We start from the raw sequence: 25,714 nt of genomic DNA on the forward strand, positions 1-25,714 counted from the left end.
AAGTCCCCTACCATTATTGTATTATTATTGATGTTTCTTTGATTTTGTTATTAATTGGTTTATATAGTTGGCTGCTCCCACGTTAGGGGCATAGATATTTAAAATTGTTAGATCTTCTTGTTGGACAGACCCTTTGAGTATGATATAGTGTCCTTCCTCATCTCTTATTATAGTCTTTGGCTTAAAATCTAATTGATCTGATAGAAGGATTGCCACCCCAGCTTTCTTCTGATGCCCATTAGCATGGTAAATTGTTTTCCACCCCCTCACTTTAAATCTGGAGGTGTCTTCGCATCTAAAATGAGTTTCTTGTAGGCAACATATTGATGGGTTTTGGTTTTTTATCCATTCTGATACCCGGTGTCTTTTGACTGGGGCATTTAGCCCATTAACATTCAGGGTAACTATTAAGAGATATGAATTTAGTGCCATTATTAGCCTTTAAGGTGACTGTTACTATATATTGTCTCTGTACCTTTCTGATCTACTACTTTAGGTTCTCTCTTTGCTTAGAGGACCCCTTTCAATATTTCCTGTAGAGCTGGTTTGGTGTTTGCAAATTCTTTCAGTTTTTGTTTGTCCTGGAAGCTTTTGATCTCTCCTTCTATTTTCAATGATAGCCTAGCTGGATAGAGTATTCTTGGCTGCATGTTTTTCTCGTTTAGTGCTCTGAATATATCATGCCAGCTCTTTCTGGCCTGCCAGGTCTCTGTGGATAAGTCTCCCGCCAATCTAATATTTTTACCATTGTATGTTACAGACTTCTTTTCCCAGGCTGCTTTCAGGATTTTCTCTTTGTCAATAAGACTTGTAAATTTTACTATTGGGTGACGGGGTGTGGACCTATTCTTGTTGACTTTGAGGGGGGTTCTCTGCATCTCCTGGATTTTGATGCTTGTTCCCTTTGCCATATTAGGGAAATTCTCTCCAATGATTCTCTCCAATAGACCTTCTGCTCCCCTCTCTCTTTCTTCTTCTTCTGGAATCCCAATTATTCTCATGTTGTTTTGTCTCATGGTGTCACTTATCTCTTGATTTCTCCCCTCGTAGTCCAGTACCTGTTTGTCCCTCTTTTGTTTGGCTTCTTTATTCTCTGTCATTTGGTCTTCTATATCACTAATTCTTTCTTCTGCCTCATTGATCCTAGCAGTGAGAGCCTCCATTTTTTATTGCACCTCATTAATAGCTTTTTTGATTTCAACTTGGTTAGATTTTAGTTCTTTAATTTCTCCAGAAAGGGCTTTAATATCTCCAGAGAGGGTTTCTCTAATATCTTCCATGCCTTTTTCGAGCCCGGCTAGAACCTTCAGAATCGTCATTCTGAATTCCTGATCTGACATATTACCAACGTCTGTGTTGATTAGGTCCCTAGCCTTCGGTACTGCCTCTTGTTCTTTTGTTTGTGGTGATTTTTTCCGCCTTGTCATTTTGTCCAGATAAGAGGATATGAAGGATCAAATAAAATACTAAAAGGGTGGCAAAGACCCCAGAAAAATGCACTGTAACCAAATCAGAAGAGACCCCAAATTGTGGGGGGGGGAGAAAGGGGATAAAATGAGGTTCAGAAAAAAATTAAAAATAAAACAAATAAAGAAAAGATATATATTTTAAATAAACTAGTTTAAAAAAAACATTAAAAAAGACAAGGGTAAAAGTTTTAAAAAATTTAGCAGAAGAAGAAAAAAGTAAGAAAAAAATTGAAAAAAAAATTGAATTAACCACAAGACTAAAGAATCATGGGGAGAAAGCCATGAGTTCCGTGCTTTGCTTTCTCCTCCTCTGGAATTGCGCTGCTGTCTTAGGAATTGAACCTGCTTTCCTTGATAGATGAACTTCGTCCTGGCTGGATATTTTGTTGATCTTCTGGGGGAGGGGCCTGTTGTAGTGACTCTCAAGTGTCTTTGCCTGAGGCGGGATTGCACTGCCATTACCGGCGGCCGGACTAAGTAATCGGCTCGGGTTCGCTTTTGGGAGCTTCTGTTCCCTGAACGCTTTCCGTAGAGTTCCGGAGGACGGGAATGAAAATGGCGGCCTCCTAGTCTCCGGCCCAGAGGAGCCAAGAGCCTGGGGCCCCACGCCTCAGTGCGCCCCCAGAGGACAGCACCCAATCACTCCCGTATCCCCAGCCTCTAGCCGTGCTCCGAGCTCACCCAGCCCGCGACCAGTTCAAGGTAACCCCGAGCTGAGAGTTCAGTCCTCGGCTCTGTCTCTGTAGCCGGCTTCTCCGTTCTAATACCTGCGAGCTCTCCGACACTCCGACACCCCCAATCCTTCTGTGACCCTGCGGGACCTGGGGCCACGCTGACCCCTCATGGGCTTCACCTGGTTTGGCCTCTGGAGTAATGTCCCTCAGTGGAACAGACTTTTAAAAGTCCTGATTTTGTGCTCCATTCCTCCGCCGCTTGCCAGGAGCCGGCCCCTCCCCCCGCGGTCTATCTTCCCGTCGTTTTAGATTCACTTCTCCGCCAGTCCTACCTTTCAGAAAGTGGTTGATTTTCTGTTTCTAGAATTGCTCTTCTTCTTCTCTTCATTCTCCCGTTGGATTTGTAGGTGTTTGCAATGTTTAGATAAGCTATCTAGCTGATCTCCTGCTACCTGATGTAGTCTCAGCCTGTTCATCTCTCTCTCTAATGTTGGAGTTGAAGCATGAGAATAAAGGTCTAAAGCTTTCAGGGGCCACCAGGCAGATTGGGCCTAATGGGGTAGATGAGAAGTCACATCCTATCACAACAGTTTGCCCATTAATCCAGTCATATATGAAATGATATAGTCCTAAATATATTTCCTTTTTGCTTTAACAAATTTAGGTTTCTGCCACTTACAACCAAAAACTTCTTAATACAAATATTTATTAATCTGGACTGTTCATAACTAACCCATCTTTTTACCTTCTAAAATTAACACAGCACCCTGCGCATTTTGAATGTACCATTTTGGTCTGATTAAATTACTATAAAATAAATATTAGGTAAATAACCAGCTCTCATGAACTATTTATGTACATTCTTTGATTTATGCATTTTATTCCCTAAAATATCAGTGAAAGCTGAAATTTCATTTAAGCTCATATTTTAGTCAAATGGGAGAAAAAAGGAAGTTTATTAACTATAATTAGTCACCAAAAACTGTAAAAATGGTCACTCTGCAGTGAAGATAGAGCATACATCATTTGTTATATATAGAAAAGATGTCATTGTTCTTAGAAACAAATGAAATTTGTCCAATTAGGTTTCACTACTACTCAGGAGACTACCTCAACTCTGGCAACACCCACACTGTTGATGTGAGAAGGAGATAAAGAAAGGAGGGAGGCTATGGACAGTAATTATTAGGCTCTGGTTTGGTTCAGATAAAGTGCATAGCTGCATTCTGAAATGACCTCAGTGTTTAAAATGATGAATGTACTAGTTTTTACCCATTACTAGCCCTCCCACATTTGTGAAAAGAAACAGCAAAAATAACAGTCAAAATCTGATAAGAATGGTTTTATCTAATCAAGAACACTCAGCTGAGTGAATTAGCATAATTTTTCAAATTATATGAATACTTTTAACAAACAGTTGATGAAGAGGTACAATCTAAACATTACCTGTAAAATTAGAAGGAAAAGGAAATAAGCATTTGCCACTCTTTGGAACTGTTCAAATAAATTAATTGGCAAGAAGGTAAGAATGTTGTATTTGGATGTGTGGATACGATTATCCTGAAAAAGAAATACCATCATGTTAGATTGGGGCAAGGTAATGCTCATTATCAGAACAGCTCTAAAACTTACAAGGCTAAGCATGAATTATGTCAGAACAAGACAGATAAACCAATTATGTAGAAAATGTTAAGTTCTCTTGGCTTGAGGTCTTCATTTTTCCCAAAGATGACACTCTCCTGATATAGTTGAAATTACTGGCCAGTGCCATAAAATCACCCATGACTTAAAAATGTATCAAGTACAATACCTGCCCCTGAGATGTTTTACTCTCATACATTCATACATTTGGTAAATATTGCTTGAACACCTACTATATGCAGACACTGAGTTTATGCTGCGACCTGTGAGGTTGGAAGAAACTTCAGAGATTATCTGGTCCACCTTCCTACCCTTTAGATAACTCTGACAAGGGGATCCTGGGCTTGTCTTTGAAAGTCTTCTTCTTCTGTGATGGAAAACTGACCACCTCACAAACCAGCCTATTTGTATTTCAGATTTGGAATTTCTAGAAAGGTCTAGTATGAGAAACCCAAATCTGCTTCCCTGTAACTTTTTACCATCTGCCAATTTCCATCCCCATGGTCCCCTACACCAAGTCTAAGCCCTTCATATGTTGGAAATCTTCATATATTTGAAGACCACTCACAGGACTTCCCAAAATCTCTACTCTGATTAAGGCATTCTCAAACCCCTCAGCCACTCCATGACTTATTTAACAGAAATCTCTTCCTGATCAGTTTCTTTTAGATTTATCCCAACCTCTCTGTATCTCTCTTAAAACATGCTGCACAGAACCATACACATATTGCAGATCTGAGTCAGCCAGCCCAAGTTCAGTAGACTTTGATGTTCTATGTTCTGGACTATTGTATTAACATACCTTAAAATTTCATCAGCATTTTGGTAATTGTACCTCACTGTTTATTCATGGAATTTAGATGAACTAAAATCTCTAGATCATCTCTCCATAAATCACTATGAAATCAGGTCTCCCCTTCCTAAATACTTAAAGGTTGCTTTTTTAAAATACTGATGTACAAGGTCTTTCATATATTCCTACTGTACCAATCTATTGAAAAAATTAATTTTGAATATACCATCTTATTCAATATTTTCTGCCATCAAAAAATTTCAAACATGTGCCTTTTATATATTCTTCCAAAGCTGTAGACTAATACATTATAAAGGATATGACTAAAGACCAAAAAAAATTTTTTTTAATTAAAAAAATAGCTTTCTATGCTGATGGTACTCTTGGAGAGAAGGAAGGAGGAAAAGAACAAGGAGAAAGGAGTACATCTGGAGAATCCATACAGCATCATTAATGCTGAACATGGTGAATGTTTCTAAAACCACCGGACTTTCTGCAAGAAGTGTGGTAAGTACCAACCCCACAAAGTGACACAGTATAGGAAAGGGAGATTGTCTTTATGTCCCAGGCAACAATGTTATGACAGGAAGCAGAGTAGCTATGGTGGGCAGACTAAGCTGATTTTCTAGCAAAAGTCTAAAACTACAAAGACTGTGCTGAGGCTTGAATATGCTGACCCCAACTACAGATCGAAGGGAATCAAAGGTGGCTATTAAGAGATGCAAGCAGGGGCCCCTGGGTGGCTGAGTCAGTGGAGTGTCTGGCTCTTAATTTCAGCTCAGGTCATGATTTCAGGGTTATGAGACTGAGCCCATGTGGGGCTCCATACTGGGCATAGAGCCTGCTTAAGATTCTCTCTCCCTCTTTACCCCTCCCCACTATCCCCATGGGCATGAGCATTTTGAAATAGTAAGAGATGTTCACTGGCAAACTACTAGAGACCTCTGCAGAGATTAACATCTTTTCAGTTGTTTACACAAAATATGTTCAGTTGTATTTAACCAATTATAAATGCACCTAACTATACTCCCATGAGGCTTAACTCCATCTTATCCACAAAGACTGCAGGTGTGATATCTGGGGTGATAAGTCTCTCTGAAATTCTGAATCAATATGCCCAGAGATTTTCCACTCACTCATATTTTAAAACTGAGGTTAGTCGGTGTGACTTAGTTTAAGTGAAACTACACTTCCAGCAATCATTGTTACTGTTATTAAACAAAATGGGCACCTATTAAAATAACCTTTTTTTTTTTTTAAGAGACAGAGAAAGCACGAGCAATAGTGGTCGGGGACTGGGAAAAATATAGAGGAAGAAGGAGAAGAAGAAATCTCCAGCAGACTCCATGCCCAGTACAGAGCCTGACATAGGGCTCCATCTCACAAGCCCGAGATCATGACCTGAGCCAAAATCAAGGGTCAGTCCACTTAACTGACTGAGCCACCCAAGTGTCCCTTAAATAGCTATTTTAAACATTTACCAAGAATCATTGTGTCTGGCTCTGTGCAACAAGCTGTGGCACAGTAAGAGAGGTGTCAAGAAAAACTTCCCAACTTAGTTGGTCTGATACATAGTCATGTACTGAAAACTGTTCTGTAAGCTGATGAGGAGTATTTTTTTTCCTTAAATTTATTTTTTTCAGCATAACAGTATTCATTGTTTTTGCACAACACCCAGTGCTCCATGCAATACGTGCCCTCCCCATTACCCACCACCTGTTCCCCCAACCTCCCACCCCCGCCCCTTCAAAACCCTCAGGTTGTTTTTCACAGTCCATAGTCTCTTATGGTTCGCCTCCCCTGATGAGGAGTATTTTGCAGTGAGCTATCTACTCAAGGTCTGGGCTGGAAGGAAGGCTGTGAGAACTGTCAATGATGAAACATATTTCTGATGAAGGGATTGGAGAAAATAGTAGGGAGGAGGAAAGCTAAGGAGAAAAAGCAGTTAACTAAAAATAAAAATCACATATTCTTGTTTTATACTTTCTTCTAAGTTGAAACTAAAATGAGGTTAAGCCTGTATCTTGTAAAAGGACAGATAGAACATCTGCTGGGAAGCTCAAAACCATGACTGGAATTATAAAGAAACTCTCCTACAAAACTGAATCTCACATAGGTGAAAAGACAATTGAGCAGGACAAAGTGATAATCGTCACAGGTCTGGGACAATTTTCTCCTATCTAACTTAACATATAACAATGATTGTGATGTTCTGGCTCTGTTGTGACTTGGTCACAGATGATGCAAACCCTCATAGTTATGCCTGGGAACAAAGAACAAGGGCTCCCCCTCCTGGAGTGCCATTTACCTGTCTTTTTTAATTGAAAGGAAAAAGTGTTTCTATTTCCACCGCCTTATCCAAGGATGTGAGTATAGGTAAGACCTTAAATATTCTGTCATTTCACTGAACCACCTATTGGCTTACAGTCGAATTTTAGTACAGTTCATTCCATAATACAGCACAGAAGATCTTCACCTCTATCCCTTTAGTATGACTTTTCCACCATGGACCACTAGAAACACCCCTATTCAAAAGAATTGAGGAAGGGGAAAAAGAAAAGGAGAACAAAGAGAAAGGAGTACATCTGGAGAATCCGTATAGCACCTTTAGTGCTAAAGAAAATCAGGCTGGAAGTCGTGGCTTTCAGGTGGACCAGTTAACCAGCCCCACAATGTCACAGAATAACCACACGGCCATAGGCAATTCTGGAGAAGGGGGAGCCTCCCATGCAGTGTGAAAGGGGTCTACCGCTAGAAGAGTATCAGAGAATATGTGTTCCCTACAGGGAGCTTGCTTCCAAGAGGAAGAGGGCATAGCTGAGCTGGTGAAACCCAGATATCCCTCCAAGACTGACCCATCTAAATAAATAACTTCACTACAAAGTTAAGTAAAGAGGTGGCAAGAGAAGTGTCACCCCAGTAGAGATCCCTCCATCAGGAAGACAACATCAGGATGAGAAGAAAGCATTGCTCCTCTAAAATCTATTAATACAAAGGTGCCAAGGTAGGCAGAAGATGGCTGACTTGGGAGTTTACAAAAGGGGCCATGAGGGGGTATAGCTCAGGGGTAGAGCATTTGACTGCAAAAGGGGCCATGAGGCTGTGCAAGAGGTCAGCATAGACTGAGGTTAGATAGAGTAGTTCCTTAGAATCCACTAAGAATTTTGAACTTTATCATAAAGACTAAAAACCTAAGTGAAGAGGGAATTACTGAAAAGTTATAAGCAAAGAAGCAACTTGTTGAGATTCTAACTTCAGAAGATTACCCTAGCTACAGGGTAGAGAACAAGTTGGAAATGACACAAAACAGATAAGAGAAGACCAATGAGGTTTTTTAATTAGTCCAGGTGACAGATGATGGGTGGCTTGGAACAGGCGGTGACAGAAAGGTTGACAATGAATAATAATATAATGGCAACTGATATTTATCAAGTTCTTCCCATGTGTACTATTCTAAGAGATTTATAGTTCACAGCTCATTTTATCCTCACAATATTCTTATGAAATAGGTACTATTATCCTCATTCCTCATAGAAGAGGAATCCCGGATTTAGAGAGATTAAGTAATTTAAGCAAGGTTATACAGCTGGTAAGTGGTGGTACCACAATCTGAACCCAGGTACTCTGCTTCCAGAGCCCACTCTTTTCAGCAGTGTCCTTTGCCAACTCAGAGCAAGGCAATTCTTTCTTCTGCTTTCAGATCAATCAGCCATTGCTCTCTCCTCCACTCTGAATTTTTGGCCTGCTGCCATTTTCTTACCAAGGAAAATAATACCGTGTATCTACATTTTCCTCTTGAGTCAACCCCCTCTCTAGGAGCTCTGCTTATCTATTGCCTGCTGTATGATTACAGTTTTCCTGTGTTCTCTTTCAATACCCCTCCAAGAGTAACTCTCCGGTCCTTGACAAAGTTCAACACAAGTAAATAGTACAGATAACCCCTGCTTTAGTTTAGCTTTCCAACAGGAGCAGCAGTGGCCAAAGTCCTTTACGTTTTAACACTAAGTATTTATTACAGGAAAAGAATAAAGTAAAAATGAGAAGTTCTTCAAAGGTGGAACATCAAACTAGATATTAGCAAAATGAGAGGCATTATTTTTTTTAAAGATTTTATTTATTTATTTGACAGAGAGAGATCACAAGTAGACAGAGAGGCAGGCAGAGAGAGAGAGAGGGAAGCAGGCTCCCTGCTGAGCAGAGAGCCCGATGCGGGACTCGATCCCAGGACCCTGAGATCATGACCTGAGCTGAAGGCAGCGGCTTAATCCACTGAGCCACCCAGGCGCCCGAGAGGCATTATTTTTTATAATGAGATTTTATTGTGTAATCGTATTGCTTAAGAAAACGAAGGAAATAGAAAAACAACAAACATTGCTAAATTAGTAAACTGAGCATTTGGGGAGTTTACCTCAGTTCTTCCATGGGAAAGACAGAGTTACTAATACTTCTCACCTACATATTTATGGGACTATTGTGGAGATAAAATGAGACCACTTTTGTGAAAGCATTTTTGCATTGAGTTTTATGGTGAAAGAATCACATAAATGTAAGATTTTTCTGAGCAATCCCCAAATAATCCAAATGGATTTAGAAAGTTCAATGTACTAAGCAGAATAAACTGGGTATGCCACAGTAACAAACAACTCCAGAATCTTCATGGCTTAAAATAATAAAGGTTTATTTCTTGCTCATGCTACTGATTCAACATCAGCCATCAGGAAGACTCTGTTCACCATTGTTATTCACAATGGACCAGTCACCATCTCAGATACTTCCAACTGCATTTCCAAAGGGAAAGAGAACGCACTGTTTCATACATACAAGTCAAAGCTTCAGCCCAAATGCTCACAACTCACTGATCAGAAAGAGTCATCATGTGCCCAAAAGGTAGAAAGCCAGAAACACTGATGGACACCACAACTAGAAATGGAAACTAAGCCTAGTATTTGGAGATTGTGAGACACATCAGCCATAAAAAATAAGTATCAAAAACCAAACTTAGCACTACAAATTCAGTCTTATTTTAATGCTAGGTGTAACAGACATTTGACTATTTTCCCCTTCCCCTCAGCTAACAGTGCTCCAAATTACCTAGTCTTGTGGTCTGGATGAATTCATTTCTTATCTATAACTCCAGGGTCAGACCCAGATTAGTTTGAGCCAACTACATAGCCCATCTTCCTGATTAAAATTTTGAGTTCAGGGATTAGCATATGACCCATGTCACTTCTGGGAAATTGCTGGAGATATTGGCTTTCTCTTTCCTACTGGATTCCAACCTGGAAACAAATAGCCCTAGAGAACACTGACAGCATCTTGGGACCATGAGTGGGGAAGCTGTCAAAAATAAATTCTACACTGAAGATTCAGGGCTGGAAAATGCAAAGAAAGAAACTAGATCAAGCCTCTCCTGAGGTTAGCCCCATTTCCAGACTTCCCAATTATAGGATTTGTTCATTTTTTGTTGTCGAAGTCAATTTCACTTTATTTTTCTTTTACTCCCAATCAACAAAATAGCAGATAAAAGCATTAATATACACACAAGATCAATTTACATTTTTATACAGTGGTGTATTTTCATCTCTATATTTGCCTTAAAGAATGAGTCATAGAAGGCCAAGCCTAAATGCATCTGGTGGTTGTCCGGGGACATTGCCTGCGTCTGTGATCCCACAGGCCAAACCCCAGGAGCTTTCGCAATGAGTACCACAGTTTCCACACTCTCACAAGATCTTCCCTCCCACATTTGATGAAACATTTTTGTCATGACAGCTATAAAAAGTAACTGTCAGGAGCTTGAGGGGGGAAAGAGCCTAATAGTCTTGCCATTAGAGTAGACAGATATATGGTACCACATGGATTTCAGAAAGAGAAACAGTCCTGACTCTTAAAGAGAAATTGTCTCTAAACCATAAAATAAAACCCAAAAAGAGACGGCATCCACAGAACACTTGCATAAAAAAAAAGGAAGTGGCCTAAAGGCATTTGCGCTGCTCAGGAAATATGTGAAAGAGCCATGTTTATGCAAAGGTCCCAAAAGAATTCACGTACGGGGCAAATAAGCCTGGAGATTGGGTGTCTGGCGCCTGACACCAGGCAGAACCGCATCTTCTCGGTATTGGTCAAATGGTGCCCAGTGAAGAGTGTACAGCATTCAGGGCTGGGAGGCATGGCAAGATGATAGCGTGTTCCTCTATGAACACTGCTGAGTGAGGGCAGAGCCACAGAAGAGTCTTTACAGAAAGCCACCAATAAACGTCATCATTGTTCCCACCACCACCATCTGCATAAGGTTTTCCTGAGCCTGAGCTCCACACGTGAACAAAAGCATTTGTGGGGAGGTAAAGAGGAAAGGGCACATTTCCCCCACCGTTCATCCATTCATACAACAAGGGCCTTTCATGTGACAGGCACTGTCATTGAACCAGGACTACAGATGTGAATAGACAAAGTCTCTACCTTCCTAGAGCAAGTTTGCATTTCAGTTGTGGGGAGAGAGGCAGAAATAAACAAATGTATAAACTGATCCCACAGTTAAAGAAAGTGATCAATACTACGAAGAAAACAGTGAGCAATAAAAGAGGAGCATGTTGCCTGCAGAGACTCCCTTAGGAAGCCTGCTTATTTGACATTTCAGATTCACGCAACCTCAAGATGACTATCTGATGAGAGCACTTCCCCTGTCCTCCAGGGGAAGCACAGCAGCCCTTCAGGCTATTAAAAAAAATTTAAAAAGGTAACTTCCACGCATGTTTTAACGAAATTTAAAGCTGAGGCTATTAATGTTTGATGCACAGGTTTTCTTGACTAGGCATATTCACACATATGCATAATATTTATGTATACATACTTCTATTTATATACATATATACATACATACAAATACATAAAGTAAATACATGTATATTGGGAAGGTTCTCTTTTTTTCTTGCTGGGTATTTAATCTGGGCAACATATTTGGATTTTTTATTAAAGTATAATTGACATACAATGTTAAAAAGTCTCAGGTATAGGACAGTGATTTGACAGTTCTATACATTACCCAATGCTCATCACAGTAACTGCAGTCACCATACAATGTTATGACAATATTATTGACTATATTCCCATATGCTTTACTTTTTATCTCTGCAACTTATTTTATAACTGAAAATTTGTACCTCCTACTTTTCTTTACCCATTTCACTCATCCTCCCACCACCCTCCATCTGGCAACCACCAGTTTGTTATCTGCATTTAGGAGTCTGATTCTGTCTTCTTGTCTGTTCATTTGTTTTGTTTTTTAGATTCCACATATAGGTGGTCTTTCTCTGACTTACTTCACTTAACATAATACCCTCTAGATCACAAATGGCAAAATTTCATTCTTTTTAATGACTGAGTAGTCATATCACATCTTTATGCATTCATCTACCAAAAGATACAGGAAGGTTTTCTTTTTATAAGTAGGGAACATACTTTAAAAAAGTTTGAAAATTGCCAGACTAAACATTGTTATAATCAAAGAAAACGAGTATGACCCATGTGTCACCAAGACTTGGATGTGAAATGAAGCAAGTTTGACTCTGCATGTAATGGTGTTGCTGTGTCATACAATGACACCTGTTAATATGTATTGTCTCCCTACACAGGCCCAGCACTGTGCTGAGCACTGTGCATACATCATCTCAGATAATCTTCAAAAAATCTAATGAACTGTTTCTACTTCAGCACCACTTTGCAGATGAAGAAGAGGCTTAAAGCAGTTACAAGGCTGCCCATAAAAGCTGTTTTGTAGAGTCATGTGTTCTCCCAAATGGTACGTGTTTCCTGGGAAATGAGCCAGAAACAAGGAATATCTAGATGGCCTCTTGATTAATAAATCCACTGACCCTCCTACAATATTCCTTGGTAAAAAAACAAAAAACAAAACAAAAAAAAAAACAAAAAAAAACTTTCTAAACCACAGGACAGTGAAAGATGCACATAAATTCAGTCAGCTAGAGCAGTCACTTTCCATCCCTTCAGTCTAGGGAGAGCATCATCAGTCTTGTCTAGGGAACTTCATTTCCCATCTAGACCTCAGAAACACAGGCAGGAGCTAGGCAGGATTTCAGCCTCAGTGCGCCTCCAAAGCCAATCTGCCTGGTGGTAACATAAACCTTGCTTTGTTTTCTTTTCTATCCTCAGAATTTTGTTTCATGTTCCAGCTTCTGCAAGACTGTTCTAGAACTAGTAAATGGTCTATGAATAGTAATTCATCTACAAAGAACTAATTATGGACAATTACCAGGGGGACAAATTAAATTTCCCTCTGAGATTAATTTAATCACACTAATTTTTTTTTCCTCCAGGGCATTTAGACGCATACAACATATAAAGGTCCAAATAAATTTTTAGGTCCAAATAAAATGTTAACTTTTCTTTTGTGATACCTGAAAAGAGCAAAAATGCTCTTAAAATTACACAGGTTGAGAGAGAGACCTAGTATACACCTTCTCCAGAGGCTAAGATACAAAACAAAAGGAAGCCATGCAAAAGAGAAAAAAAAGAAATCAAAGGTTGTATTTCAGTGGGACTTTCATAGTCCCATAATGATTTGTTTGCTGATTTCTGCTTTACCAAAGCTCTTCTGTGCCTCTTGCCTGTAGATCTGCCATCTGCAGGGAAGCAGGTCCTCAGCTTTGGCCTATTTGCCTATCTCATGCTAGAGCTCTAGAGGCCCTGGACAACCAGATTGGACATTTCTTTAAGTTGATATGGAGCTGGCTTTCTCGGGCCCATTTCCTGAACCACGAGTCTTTGAACAACATAGAGCATATGAGTTGCTTTGTTTCCTAGGACTAAAAATTAGACCACGTTCACACTGCTATGCCATCTGGGAACAAGGCCAAATTTCAGGCAAGACCTCAGCATTTATGACAATAACAAAGGCACAATGGAAAAGTCCAGTTAATGAGGAGACACCCAGAATGAATTTCCCCGAAGGGCCAAGGGGTTATAATAACACACTACAAATAGTCTAATCCTTCCTAGGACTCTACTTCTTATACTAGGGTGCTACACAAATAACATCATGCAATTTTCTCCTGAACCCATGGGAATCAGGTGAGAAGTGTGTGCATCTCTGAATTCCCACCTCCAGCAGGATGCAGGAGAAATTAGGACCCATGGCCAACTTATGGAAATGCCCTCCTACAACATTTCTACCTTTTCTTGGTCTCCAGCCCATTTGCATCCAGAGTGGGGCAATAAATCTAAATTTAGACAAACCCACATCACCTGACTTTGTGATTTTTTTGTATTTTGAATAGTTTTTACTTGAGAGTAGAGTTGTTGAAAGGGAAGATAAAGGACCAGTTAGGACACAAGGAAAGGAAAATTCTTTACATGGAATGGGAGAAGAGTGAGGCTTTAAAGTATGTTCTATAACTTAAAACACAACAGCAACAGTAATACTTGATAAATCAATTGAAGTGCCAATCTCTTATTTTATGTGATCACATCATCTACAAAGAATTTAATGAATTTCCAGGAAATTTGGCAGTTTTTGCTTGGGATGGTCTGAGTTAGACAAAAACTGAATGTGCTTCAGGGAACTGGAAATGGGGCTCCCTGGTGATGTACATATAAACAGACAGTTGTCTTGTAGGAGCTGACAGAAGTTCAGTAAGAAGCTCATGTGAGTGCTGAACAGAGTAAGAGCTGCCATGATATGAAGAGAGAAAATGCACAGTGGGTTCAAATGTGCCGGACTTCAAGCTCTATTACAAAGCTGTCATCATCAAGACAGCATGGTACTGGCACAAAAACAGACACATAGATCAGTGGAACAGAATAGAGAGCCCAGAAATCGACCCTCAACTCTATGGTCAACTAATCTTCGACAAAGCAGGAAAGAATGTCCAATGGAAAAAAGACAGCCTCTTCAATAAATGGTGCTGGGAAAATTGGACAGCCACATGCAGAAAAATGAAATTGGACCACTTCCTTACACCACACATGAAAATAGATTCCAAATGGATGAAGGACCTCAATGTGAGAAAGGAATCCATCAAAATCCTTGAGGAGAATGCAGGCAGCAACCTCTTCGACCTCAGCCGCAGCAACATCTTCCTAGGAACAACGGCAAAGGCAAGGGAAGCAAGGGCAAAAATGAACTATTGGGATTTCATCAAGATCAAAAGCTTTTGCACAGCAAAGGAAACAGTTAACAAAACTAAAAGACAACTGACAGAATGGGAGAAGATATTTGCAAACGACATATCAGATAAAGGGCTAGTATCCAAAATCTATAAGGAACTTAGCAAACTCAACACCCAAAGAACAAACAATCCAATCAAGAAATGGGCAGAGGACATGAACAGACATTTCTGCAAAGAAGACATCCAGATGGCCAACAGACACATGAAAAAGTGCTCCACGTCACTCGGCATCAGGGAAATACAAATCAAAACCACAATGAGATATCACCTCACACCAGTCAGAATGGCTAAAATTAACAAGTCAGGAAATGACAGATGCTGGCGAGGATGCCGAGAAAGGGGAACCCTCCTCCACTGTTGGTGGGAATGCAAGCTGGTGCAACCACTCTGGAAAACAACATGGAGGTTCCTCAAAATGTTGAAAATAGAACTACCCTATGACCCAGCAATTGCACTACTGGGTATTTACCCTAAAGATACAAACATAGTGATCCGAAGGGGCACGTGTACCCGAATGTTTATAGCAGCAATGTCTACAATAGCCAGACTATGGAAAGAACCTAGATGTCCATCAACAGATGAATGGATAAAGAAGATGTGGTATATATACACAATGGAATACTATGCAGCCATCAAAAGAAATGAAATCTTGCCATTTGCGATGACGTGGATGGAACTAGAGCGTATCATGCTTAGTGAAATAAGTCAATCGGAGAAAGACAACTATCATATGATCTCCCTGATATGAGGACATGGAGAAGCAACATGGGGGGGTAGGGGGATAGGAGAAGAATACATGAAACAAGATGGGATTGGGAGGGAGACAAACCATAAATGACTCTTAATCTCACAAAACAAACTGGGGGTTCCTGGGGGGAGGTGGGATTGGGAGGGGGGAGCGGGCTATGGACATTGGGGAGGGGAGGCGAACCATAAGAGACTATGGACTCTGAAAAACAACCTGAGGGTTTTGAAGGGTCAGGGGTGGGAGGTTGGGGCAACCTGAGGGTTTTGAAGGGTCAAGGGTGGGAGGTTGGGGGAACAGGTGGTGGGTAATGGGGAGGGCACGTTTTGCATGGAGCACTGGGTGTCGTGCAAAAAGAATGAATACTGTTACGCTGAAAAAATAAATAAAATGGAAAAAAAAAACTCACTAAGATAGATATTCTAAGTCACTGAACTGATTTGCAGCTGAGCTGTTCACAGAACAATTCTAAGTACTCCAAGAAGGGTTCCAGTGGGGATTTGTTTATTTAATAGTTTGTGATTCACCCAAGCATCACCAGGAGGCCAGCTAGGAGTAACAGTGAGTACAAAGAGCAGACCAGATCCTTTCCCCTGTGTTCTGAATGGATAAAGAAATGAATGAATGCATGCATGTATGCATGGAGAAAGGAAGGGCTCCTAGTTATATCACCCACACCTTTTCCATCTCATTCTACTTCCTTCACATTCCTCTTTCCCAGTGCATTCCTCTTATACGTTCCTCCTCCTGATTGACTCTCCATCTGGGGGAAGGGTTCAAAACATTCATCCAGACTCCTATGCAAGTGTCGGTTTAGGGGGTAAAAAAAAAAAAAAAAACAAACAAACAAACAAAGAGGTTGGTGAGTTTGGCAGAATAGAATTAGGAGGCATTTCATGGGAATCGAAGCCTGTGCTCTGCAACCCTGTGGTGATATAAATAAGAAAGATGTGAAGGGGATGGAGGATGGGAAACTGAGGGGTCTGGCTATGGCACATGGCCTGAGGATTTTATGAGGAACTGGTTTTCCCAAATGGTTATTTTACTTCTAATAATGAAGGAAAGGGTGTCAAATCCATTTTAGATATTCTCTTCCCACAATAGTCCTTTCCAAGAAAACAATTTGCCTATATCCTCAGTAAAGAAAGTGACACTCAGAAAGGCTAAAACCACTTGAAAAGGCCAAGCCAGTTATGGGCCACAGCACCCCCTCCCCGGGCTCCTAGGAAATATTCTGATTCCAAACCTGAAGAAGGGTCCACTGGACTCTGAGCTCCTGGAAGAAGAATACTGCTGAGTCTTGTTCACCCCCATGGACTTCACCCCCGTCCCAGGCACACAGCAATTCCACAATAATTGTTGCTCTTTACAATTTTTAAAACTACTTTTAATTTTTCTTAATAAATGTGGTTAAATAAATGCATGTATAAATGAATAAAAACAGAGTCAACTATAGCAGTGATTCAGAGAAGCCCTCTACCAAAAATATTTACATACCTATTATATGACTACATATTATAGGTCAACTCTTTGGGTCAAACACATTCTCTGGTCATTTTCTCCCATTTTGACTACACACACAAAGGAGGATACATTAATTTCTAACCCTTCAGTGTGAAAAAGATTTCCTTCCTAATAGGAAAGATCTTGGAAACAATAAATTTTCAGGCAACTAGGTAGAGCTAGGAAGTAAGATATGGGGAGGGAAACTGGAGAGTAGAAGGTATGGCATATTCCAACCCTAAATAGCTTCACCTAAAAGCACTTTACTTACGATTGCATATACTTCAGAAAGAGACTAATCACAGCCTAGATCACCAACATTGTATACCATCCACATGGTGAATTTAAACTGGATTTTGCATTTGTGAATAAGCCCCACTGCTTCTATTAAAATATGCCAGGTTTCTGTTGCAAAAATCGCATGTTTTCAACATGTGCCCTCTTACTCATGACAGAGACAACTATCTGACAGAGGCCATTATAAAGGAGAAGAAGGAGGCAAAGAACAAGATATGGAGAAGGATGAAAAGAAGGAAGGGAGTTAAGAAGGCAGACATGCCCAGAATGGCTAAAATTAACAAGTCAGGAAATGACAGTTGGCGAGGATGTGGAAAAGGGGAACCCTCCTACACTTTTGGTGGGAATGCAAGCTGATGTGGCCACTCTGGAAAACAGAATGGAAGTTCCTCAAAAAGTTGAAAAGAGGGGCGCCTGGGTGGCTCAGTGGGTTAAAGCCTCTGCCTTTGGCTCAGGTCATGATCCCAGGGTCCTGGGATTGAGCCCCACGTCAGGCTCTCTGCTCAGCAGGAGGCCTGCTTCCTCCTCTCTCTCTGCCTGCCTCTCTGCCTGCTTGTGATCTCTGTCTGTCAAATAAATAAATAAATCTTAAAAAAAAAAAAAAGTTGAAAAGAGAGCTACCCTATGACCCAGCAATCACACTATTGGGTATTTACCTTAAAGATACAAATGTAGTGATCTGAAGGGGCACGTGCACCCAAATGTTTATAGCAGCAATGTCCACAATAGCCATACTATGGAAAGAACCTAGATGTCCATCAACAGATGAATGGATAAAGAAGATGTGGTATATATATACAATGGAATACTATGCAGCCATCAAAAGAAATGAAATCTTGCCATCAGCAACGACATGGATGGAACTAGAAGATATTATGTTGAGTTAAATAAGTCAGTCAGAGAAAGAAAATTATCATGTGATCTCTCTGATATGAGGAATTTGAGAGGCAGGATGAGGGGGCTTGGGGAATAGGAAAGGAAAAAATGAAACAAGATGGGATCAGGAGGAAGACAAACCATAAGAGACTCTTAATCTCACAAAACAAACTGAGGGTTGCTGGGGGAAGGGAAGGTATGGAGAGGGTGGTTGGGTGATAGACATTGGGGAGGGCATGTGCTATGGTGAGTGCTGTTAAATGTGTAAGCCTGACAATTCACAGATCTGTACCCCTGGGGCAAATAATACATTATATGTTAATTAAGATAATTAATAAAAAATTTAAAAAACAAAAAACAATAAAAGGCAGACATGTCTTAAAGAAAGGAATTACATGTAGAAGATGACAAATCAAAATTCCAAATTTAAAATTCACAGATTAAGAAGATGCTCCTTGCAAGCCCCCTAGTTTCAGAAAGCTTCAAGAGCTTCTTGAAGACATTTTCCAAAAAAATCTGTTATAATACCAAAAAAGAAACAACAATCTAGTTAATAGTACTTAGTGAATGCCTATGGTCCCAAGAAATAATTGAGTATTAGGAAAAAGTGAGGGCTTGGATTCTTCAATCTGCATGGTGACTCAACATTTTACCAGCTAAGTAACCTTGAAAAATTATCTCCTAGTCCCTGTAATCTTCAGTGTCCCCATCCATAAAATGTGGGTAATAATATCCACCATGCATGTGTGCATGTGAAGATTAACTGAGAACACATTTAAAGTATTAGCATTATGCCTGGTAATTAAACATTTTTTTCCCTCTTCACCTCTTTTTGTCACAATCTTCAAAATTTTCATCTAACTAAAATGAGAACAGAGGATTGGTCTATTGCTTCTGAAACCCAAATGTGTATATGAATCCTTTGGGGGTTTTGTTAAAATGCAGGTTCTGACTCAATGTTTGGGGAAGAGGGACTGAGATTCTGCATGTCTAATAAGTTCCTGGTGAAGCCAGGGATGCTGGTCTGAGATCTGTGAACCACACTTCAAGAAGCAAAGTATTAAATAACCTGAGAGTATTGATAAGCACAAATTTCTGTTATATAAGCAAGGCTGCATGTATTTTTCAAAAGGCTATGTAAATAATTAGATTACAAATCCAAAAACTCTCATTTGTGCACTATAGATTATGAACTTTCAAAAGAACACTTGATTTCACCAATAGACCATGGAGTCATCACAAATAAATGCTTTGCACCTAGAAGACTTAGACTATAAAGACAAAATGTCCTTTTGGCTCAGCTGAAGATATTCTTCCAGACTTCTCCTTTAATCCTTCAAGAAAAATACACTGAATGAAAAGAAAAATCATTGGAAAAAATGGAGATTTTTTTCACACATTTTCAATTTAAGCTCTTGCAAATAGATCAGACCAAGCATTAGGTTGGAAAACACAGGACTACGGAAGAAATTCCACAGGTGTGTGAAAACAAGGGGAACATGGCAGGGCGAGGAGAAGAAGTGCAAGAAGCCCTTTTATTAAAATGCTGAAGTGTAAAATGCAAAATAGTGATCATTTGCACAAGCAAGAGCATATAGGCCCTATATGGCTTCAGGAATTTATTTGTAATTATTTGTTCATAAAACAAATTCAGGATTATTCCTGATGTTAAAATATTTGAAGTATTGGTTTTCAGAAATTATATATATAGGTATATATTCACATTTGAATTAAACAAAAAAAATTTCAACCACCTTTCAGACTCAAAAAACTTAATTCCAGTATGTCCCAGGAGTACTTTTGAATGAGCTCATCATTTTCTTCAGTCAGTTTAGGTTGAGATGGGCTAAAAGGTGACTGACACTTGACTTTTGGCCAAGTGGTTCCCCAAATTCAGACAGACCATTTTTATATAAATGCAACATAATATTTTAACATTCTTTCATAATTATTAAAAGACATTACCAATACAACTTTAAGAAAATGATCCATCTGTTCTTAGAAAATTATCTTCCTTACCCAGATACAGTGAAAATGCTAATTATAAGTCTACACTATTCATTTTCATAGTTAATGTCGCAATGTCTTAAACTGCTATTTCATCCATGCATATAAAATACTCTCAAAATCCAAGGAGATAGCAAACTCTTGAAGGGCTAACAGTTATTTTATACTTCAAGTCTCAAAAGTATTTAACAAAGTGACAAACATTTGCTAATTATTCAATACGAGGCTGAAAACCCAACTGGAATAAAATTCAAAATACATGAGGGGAAAAAGCAATTCCATTTATCAAAACAAAACATGAGCTAATATAATTGTTAGTAATTCACAAAACAAACCATAATTTCCAGTACAAAACCTAGAGAACCGCTTTTACCAAAATAAGATAGGCACTACCATAAATGCATATTTTTCACATTTTTAGCAAAACATCTTCATGCACTTTATGAACTTTACCGTATCAGAGAGCAAGGGAGAAGAAAAAATAGTCAAACTTTCTTTAACTTATTTTCTCACCTAGAAAAGTCTGAACAATATCGTCTCTGCAAAACATTATGAAGAAGTTCAGCCCATTTGTGCTTCTAACCTCAAAAATGTCTTGCGTAGAACAATGGCGTTTTTGTGGCATTTGGGCCACAAGAGTATTTAAAATATCACAACATGGAACTAAGTGGTTTGCAAGAATCATAGAAACAGGACTTGGAAAGCAATCTAAAGTTCAATTATTTATTCCACCCTTCTGTTTCCATATAGAAACCACCTAGCCAGCACTGTAACAACTTTTAAAAATATATTTCTGCTTATTAAGATAAAAAGCAATAATATTCTTAAAAATTAGATTGGTAGCAAGGTTGGTTAACTATAGAGATTGGAAACTAGGTAAGTCAGAAATTCATAATGATTAATGGTCCAATGGCAACTCTAGGGAGGTATCTAGTGATAAGTTGTCCTCCACTGTGTTGTACTCAATATTTTTATTACTAACTTAGAACAGTGATTCCCAATCCTGTTTGCTCATTGGAATCACCCAGAAAGCTTAAAAAATATACCAGAGGTTAGACTCCACTTCCAGAGCTTTTGATTTAACTGGCCCATTGGATTAGGTAACAGTGAAGATACAGAAGACATGCTGTAAGTCTTCATATGACACAATAATGAAAGGGATATTTAATGACAGAGGAAGTGGTATCTGTTGTGTGCCAAGTTCTATGACAAGCAAGATAAAGAGATAAAAGAGATAAGGATAAATAGTCTTGTCCTTAATGATGAAAATGAGATTAATAAGAGATTAAGAGGGGTCAGCCATCACCAAAAAGCTAGTACAATCTTAGACTGCTGTAATAATTCTTTTTCTACTTCTCACTGCTCAAACAACTTCTAGAATATGTTGTTTGACTCTGGAACAACCCACTTTACAGAGCTGGTTATAGAAAAGCTGAAGCTCTTTGTGGGGGGAAGAAGGGTAGGAATTGCAGGTGACTATACTGGAGATTAGTCTAATCAATGAACCCAAGTTTGGTATTTTAAATACATTACCAGAAGGTTTGTCATGTGAATCAGGAGACACGTTTGCTTGGCTTTGGCATCAGAAGGAAAGCTAAACCAATAGATAATAGAGCAAGAGAATATTGATTTGGCTCAACTGAAGGAAAAACTGCCTAACAATTAAAACTGTCCAAAGACAGAGCCCCAGAGAAGTTCCAAATTCAGTCAATAAATACAAAGGTTGAAAATGGGTTATAGATAGAGTGACAGTCCCAGTTTAGGCCCATTGTCTTGGCAAAATAACTAATAGGATCCCGTTTCATTCTCAAAAGTAATCTGGTTTAGAAGACAAATTATCTATTCTCCCTAGTTTGGGAGCATCATCAGAATAATTAAAAACTGAGCCAGATGGGACCCCACACTTCTCACCCTTTCCCACTAAAGAGAGTTGGCGAGTTGCCCTCTTGTAAGGGATAGAAACAAAGATTGGATATGCTGTCAGTGAGAATTCTGTAGAGAGAATGGGATGGAAACAGTTGAAAGGATAATTCCACACTGAAATTCTATAATGAACGTAAGCTAACTTCCTTGCAGTACAAGATAAGTCAGTCGGGTTTTTCCATTTGTATAAGGCAACTCTTTTTCCCTGCATTTTTTCAACCACTGGTGTGGAATGATGTCAGCATCTGCAACCTATCCAAAAGGCACCTGGATACCCACAGCCATGACGTGACCTTGTTTCACAGCAAGCTTCACAACCAAGGAGCATGAATGAAACCCAGAACAATTACGGCTGCTAGAGAAGTCAAGGCACAATACAAGGAGATATTTACATCTCTAATCTAGATACAGGAATCTGATTGCTGTCCTGTGCTTTATTCCTCCAAGAATAGGCTCTCTCTAGTCAAGCAATAACATTCTTACAGAGATGTATACACAGAGTTACAATTACAAACTTACCTACATGCACACATCCATGCAACACACATACATTTATACCCATACATGTAGAGCTCCTAACCAACTCCTAAGATCAATTTTAAAATATCTTCCAATATGATCTTCATGCCTAAATAGTTTACCTTTATAAGAAACTGCAGAAATAGCCACATACAAAATACAATAATCTGACCACTGGTTTCATAATTGTAGACATGAATTTGAGACATTTTTAACACAAACGATTTGATTAATTTTCCAACTACAAAATGTAAAATATGGTAATTGCCATCTTTTCATAATATGATTCACAGAACCACACTATTTGGTCCAGTAAAGAAAACTACAAAACAAGATAAAAACCACTTTGAAACCGTTGGGGTTGGTGGTTTCTCTGTTAACTTCTCAACTGTTACTGATCTTGCCCAATTTTATCCACATGATTGATTTATGGATAACTTTCATAAACCTTTTGCCAACAAAGGAAACTCATTTGTGGTGCTCACTCCACACAGGAAGTTATTTCTCTTCCTGCGTCTTTTCATTTCTTGGTCTTGGTTTAAATTTATACCACTGTGTCCTCACAATAATGAGCTCTAAGATTCTATTGCCAAAATTAGCTTATTTCAATTCTTCTAATTCCAATTATATATTGCTTAGAAACTTTTCGATTTCACATCATTGCAATGAAGAAAGTAAAATTTTAAAAAATCTGTTTTTACTTGAAATTTACTTCACAAACAGATGAAATAGAACAAGTTTATGAGGACACAGAAATTATTTCAAGGCTGGAACAGGTAAATAACAAGCAAACATTTCAAAGTTTAACTGAAGTTTAACTGGATAGAGTTTAGAGTTTAACTGGATTCTTTAATTATTTTAATCTGCCTTTTTAGAACATTTAGAAATGGGAATTCAAATGCTAAAACAAAAGATTAAACCAGACCAACCAAATTAAAGAAATAAGGAATCAGACAATTGCTTAGCCAAATAACACTATGTAAATAAATCAGATGTCAAAGAGATAAAATATTTATACTTTTAAACTCTTAAATCCAAAAAGAAAATGAAGTCCAAAAATTACCTTTTCTCCTATAAGTAGATGATTTATAAAGGAAAAAGTTCGGTCACATAGAACATGGAATAATTTACAAAGATATTAACAGCACACAGAACAGAAGACATTTTCAATGTCTGCTTAAAAAAAAAAAAAAAAAACACCACTGTTGCTATGGGAAAACCCCAATACAAAGCACAGCAACCAACAACCAGAAACCCATAACAAAATGCAAGTTACTAGTACTTTCCACAACTAATTCCAACTTGTCATACTGCTTGTCATCATCTGTACTCTCCAGTTGGTGCCTAAATTGTTCTGGTAATCAGGCCTGCTGGTGAGGATCAAGGGCACTTCGGCACTGCAACTATGCTGCTCAGGAAGAAAAGAAAGAGAAACCCAAATTTCCCATCAGGCTGGGGATTAAAGCAGGACTCAGGTGCCCCACATGTTGATATCCCAAGTCTCCCCCTCAAAAACATAAGAGTTTTACCTTCCAATGGACTTGGATAGCCAAAATATGTAAGAAGAATTCATTCAAAAATGTACTTAATTTCAGCGAGCCTGAAAGCTTCTATACTACTTTTCTCCTTTTTATTGCAAATTATTAGTTGAGTGGACTATACCTCCATGCCCTTATCTTTTGCATATTTTTTTCTGCCCTTTGACATCCAAATCTCAACCTAAAAAAAAATAATAATACAACTACTTTCTTTAGGTCCTCTAATCGCTCCCTTCTTGATAAAGATGTTTTTCTTGGGGTGCATGGGTGTCTCAGTGGGTTAAAGCCTCTGCCTTCAGCTCAGGTCAAGATCTCAGGGTCCTGGTATCGAGCCCCACACTGGGCTCTCTGCTCAGCAGGGAGCCTGCTTCCCCCTCTCTCTCTGCCTGTCTCTCTGCCTACTTGTGATCTCTGTCTGTCAAATAAATAAAAAAATCTTTAAAAAAATGTTTTTCTTACCGTAAGGAAGTTCCTCAAAAAAATAAAAATAAAGAGAAATACCATATGATCCAGTAATTCCAGTACTAGATATTTACCCAAAAAAAAAAAAAATACTATTCAAAAAGATATATGCATCTCTATGTTAATTGCAGCATTATTTAAAAAAGCCAAGGTATGGAAACAGTCTAAATGTTCATGCACAAATAGAGAAGGAGGATGTGATATATTATATACATACATACATATAGACATATACAATTGAGTATCATGCAGCCATAAAAAGAATCTTGCCATTTGCAACAACATGGAGGGATCTAGAAGGTATGACATTAAGTGAAATAAATCAGACTGAGAGAGACAAATACCATATGATTGCACTCACGTATGGAATCTAAAAAAAAAAAAAAAAAAAAAAAATGAAATAAAGAAACCAAAAGCAGAATGAGACCTATAGAGAGCAAAGTGATGGCTGTGGGGGAGGTGGGGGAAGGATGGGCAAAATGGGTAAAGGGAAGTGGGAGGTACAGGCTCCCAGTTATGTAATAAATCAAGTCATGGGAGTAAAAGGTAAAGGCACAGGGAATATAGTCAATGGTATTGTTAATAGCACTGTACAGTGACAGATGGTAGCTACACTTGTGGTGAGCATAGAGCTTTGTCCACTCACTAAGTTGTACACCTGAAACTAATGTAACATTGTGTGGCAACTATATTCAAGTTTAAAGATCTTTAAAAAAAAATAAAATAAAGGTGTTTTTCCTTAGTACTTAACCTCATGAGCACCTAGCATTAGATATGATTATCCACCCCCAATTTCCTGAGAGACTCCTTTCTTCTGGCTTTCATCTCATTGTCTTCCCTTTGTTCTCAATCTCTGCTGCTCTCTGCTCCTTCTTGGGCTCCACCCACCCCTAAGTAAATGTGGGTTTCTACCCCCATACCACACAGGTCAGCCATCACTCCTCAACAAATTTTAGTTTTTTCCTAGCTTTAAGCATCTTCCTCTAACTGATATCCCTGTTCTATAGCCATAAGCCCACCCAGTTATATTCTATATTACCTGGGCATCCCCATTTGGATATCTAGTCTATTTTATCTGGAAGG

The 25,714-nt window shown here is 38.9% G+C and overlaps 1 protein-coding gene across 9 annotated transcripts in view; it reads right to left on the reverse strand.

The window, feature by feature from the left end:
* The window catches only part of ATP8B4 (ATPase phospholipid transporting 8B4 (putative)), a 289,860-nt gene that overhangs the window by 186,408 nt on the left and 77,738 nt on the right, over positions 1-25,714 (reverse strand). For all 9 annotated transcript variants that reach the window (XM_046009963.1, XM_046009960.1, XM_046009964.1 and 6 more), the window contains exon 4: positions 3,590-3,703. In XM_046009963.1, the coding sequence (XP_045865919.1) occupies positions 3,590-3,703 (114 nt within the window). The remainder of the gene's footprint in view (positions 1-3,589; positions 3,704-25,714) is intronic.

Source organism: Meles meles, chromosome 6 (genome assembly GCF_922984935.1).
Source record: "Meles meles chromosome 6, mMelMel3.1 paternal haplotype, whole genome shotgun sequence".
Classification (NCBI taxonomy): domain Eukaryota; kingdom Metazoa; phylum Chordata; class Mammalia; order Carnivora; family Mustelidae; genus Meles; species Meles meles.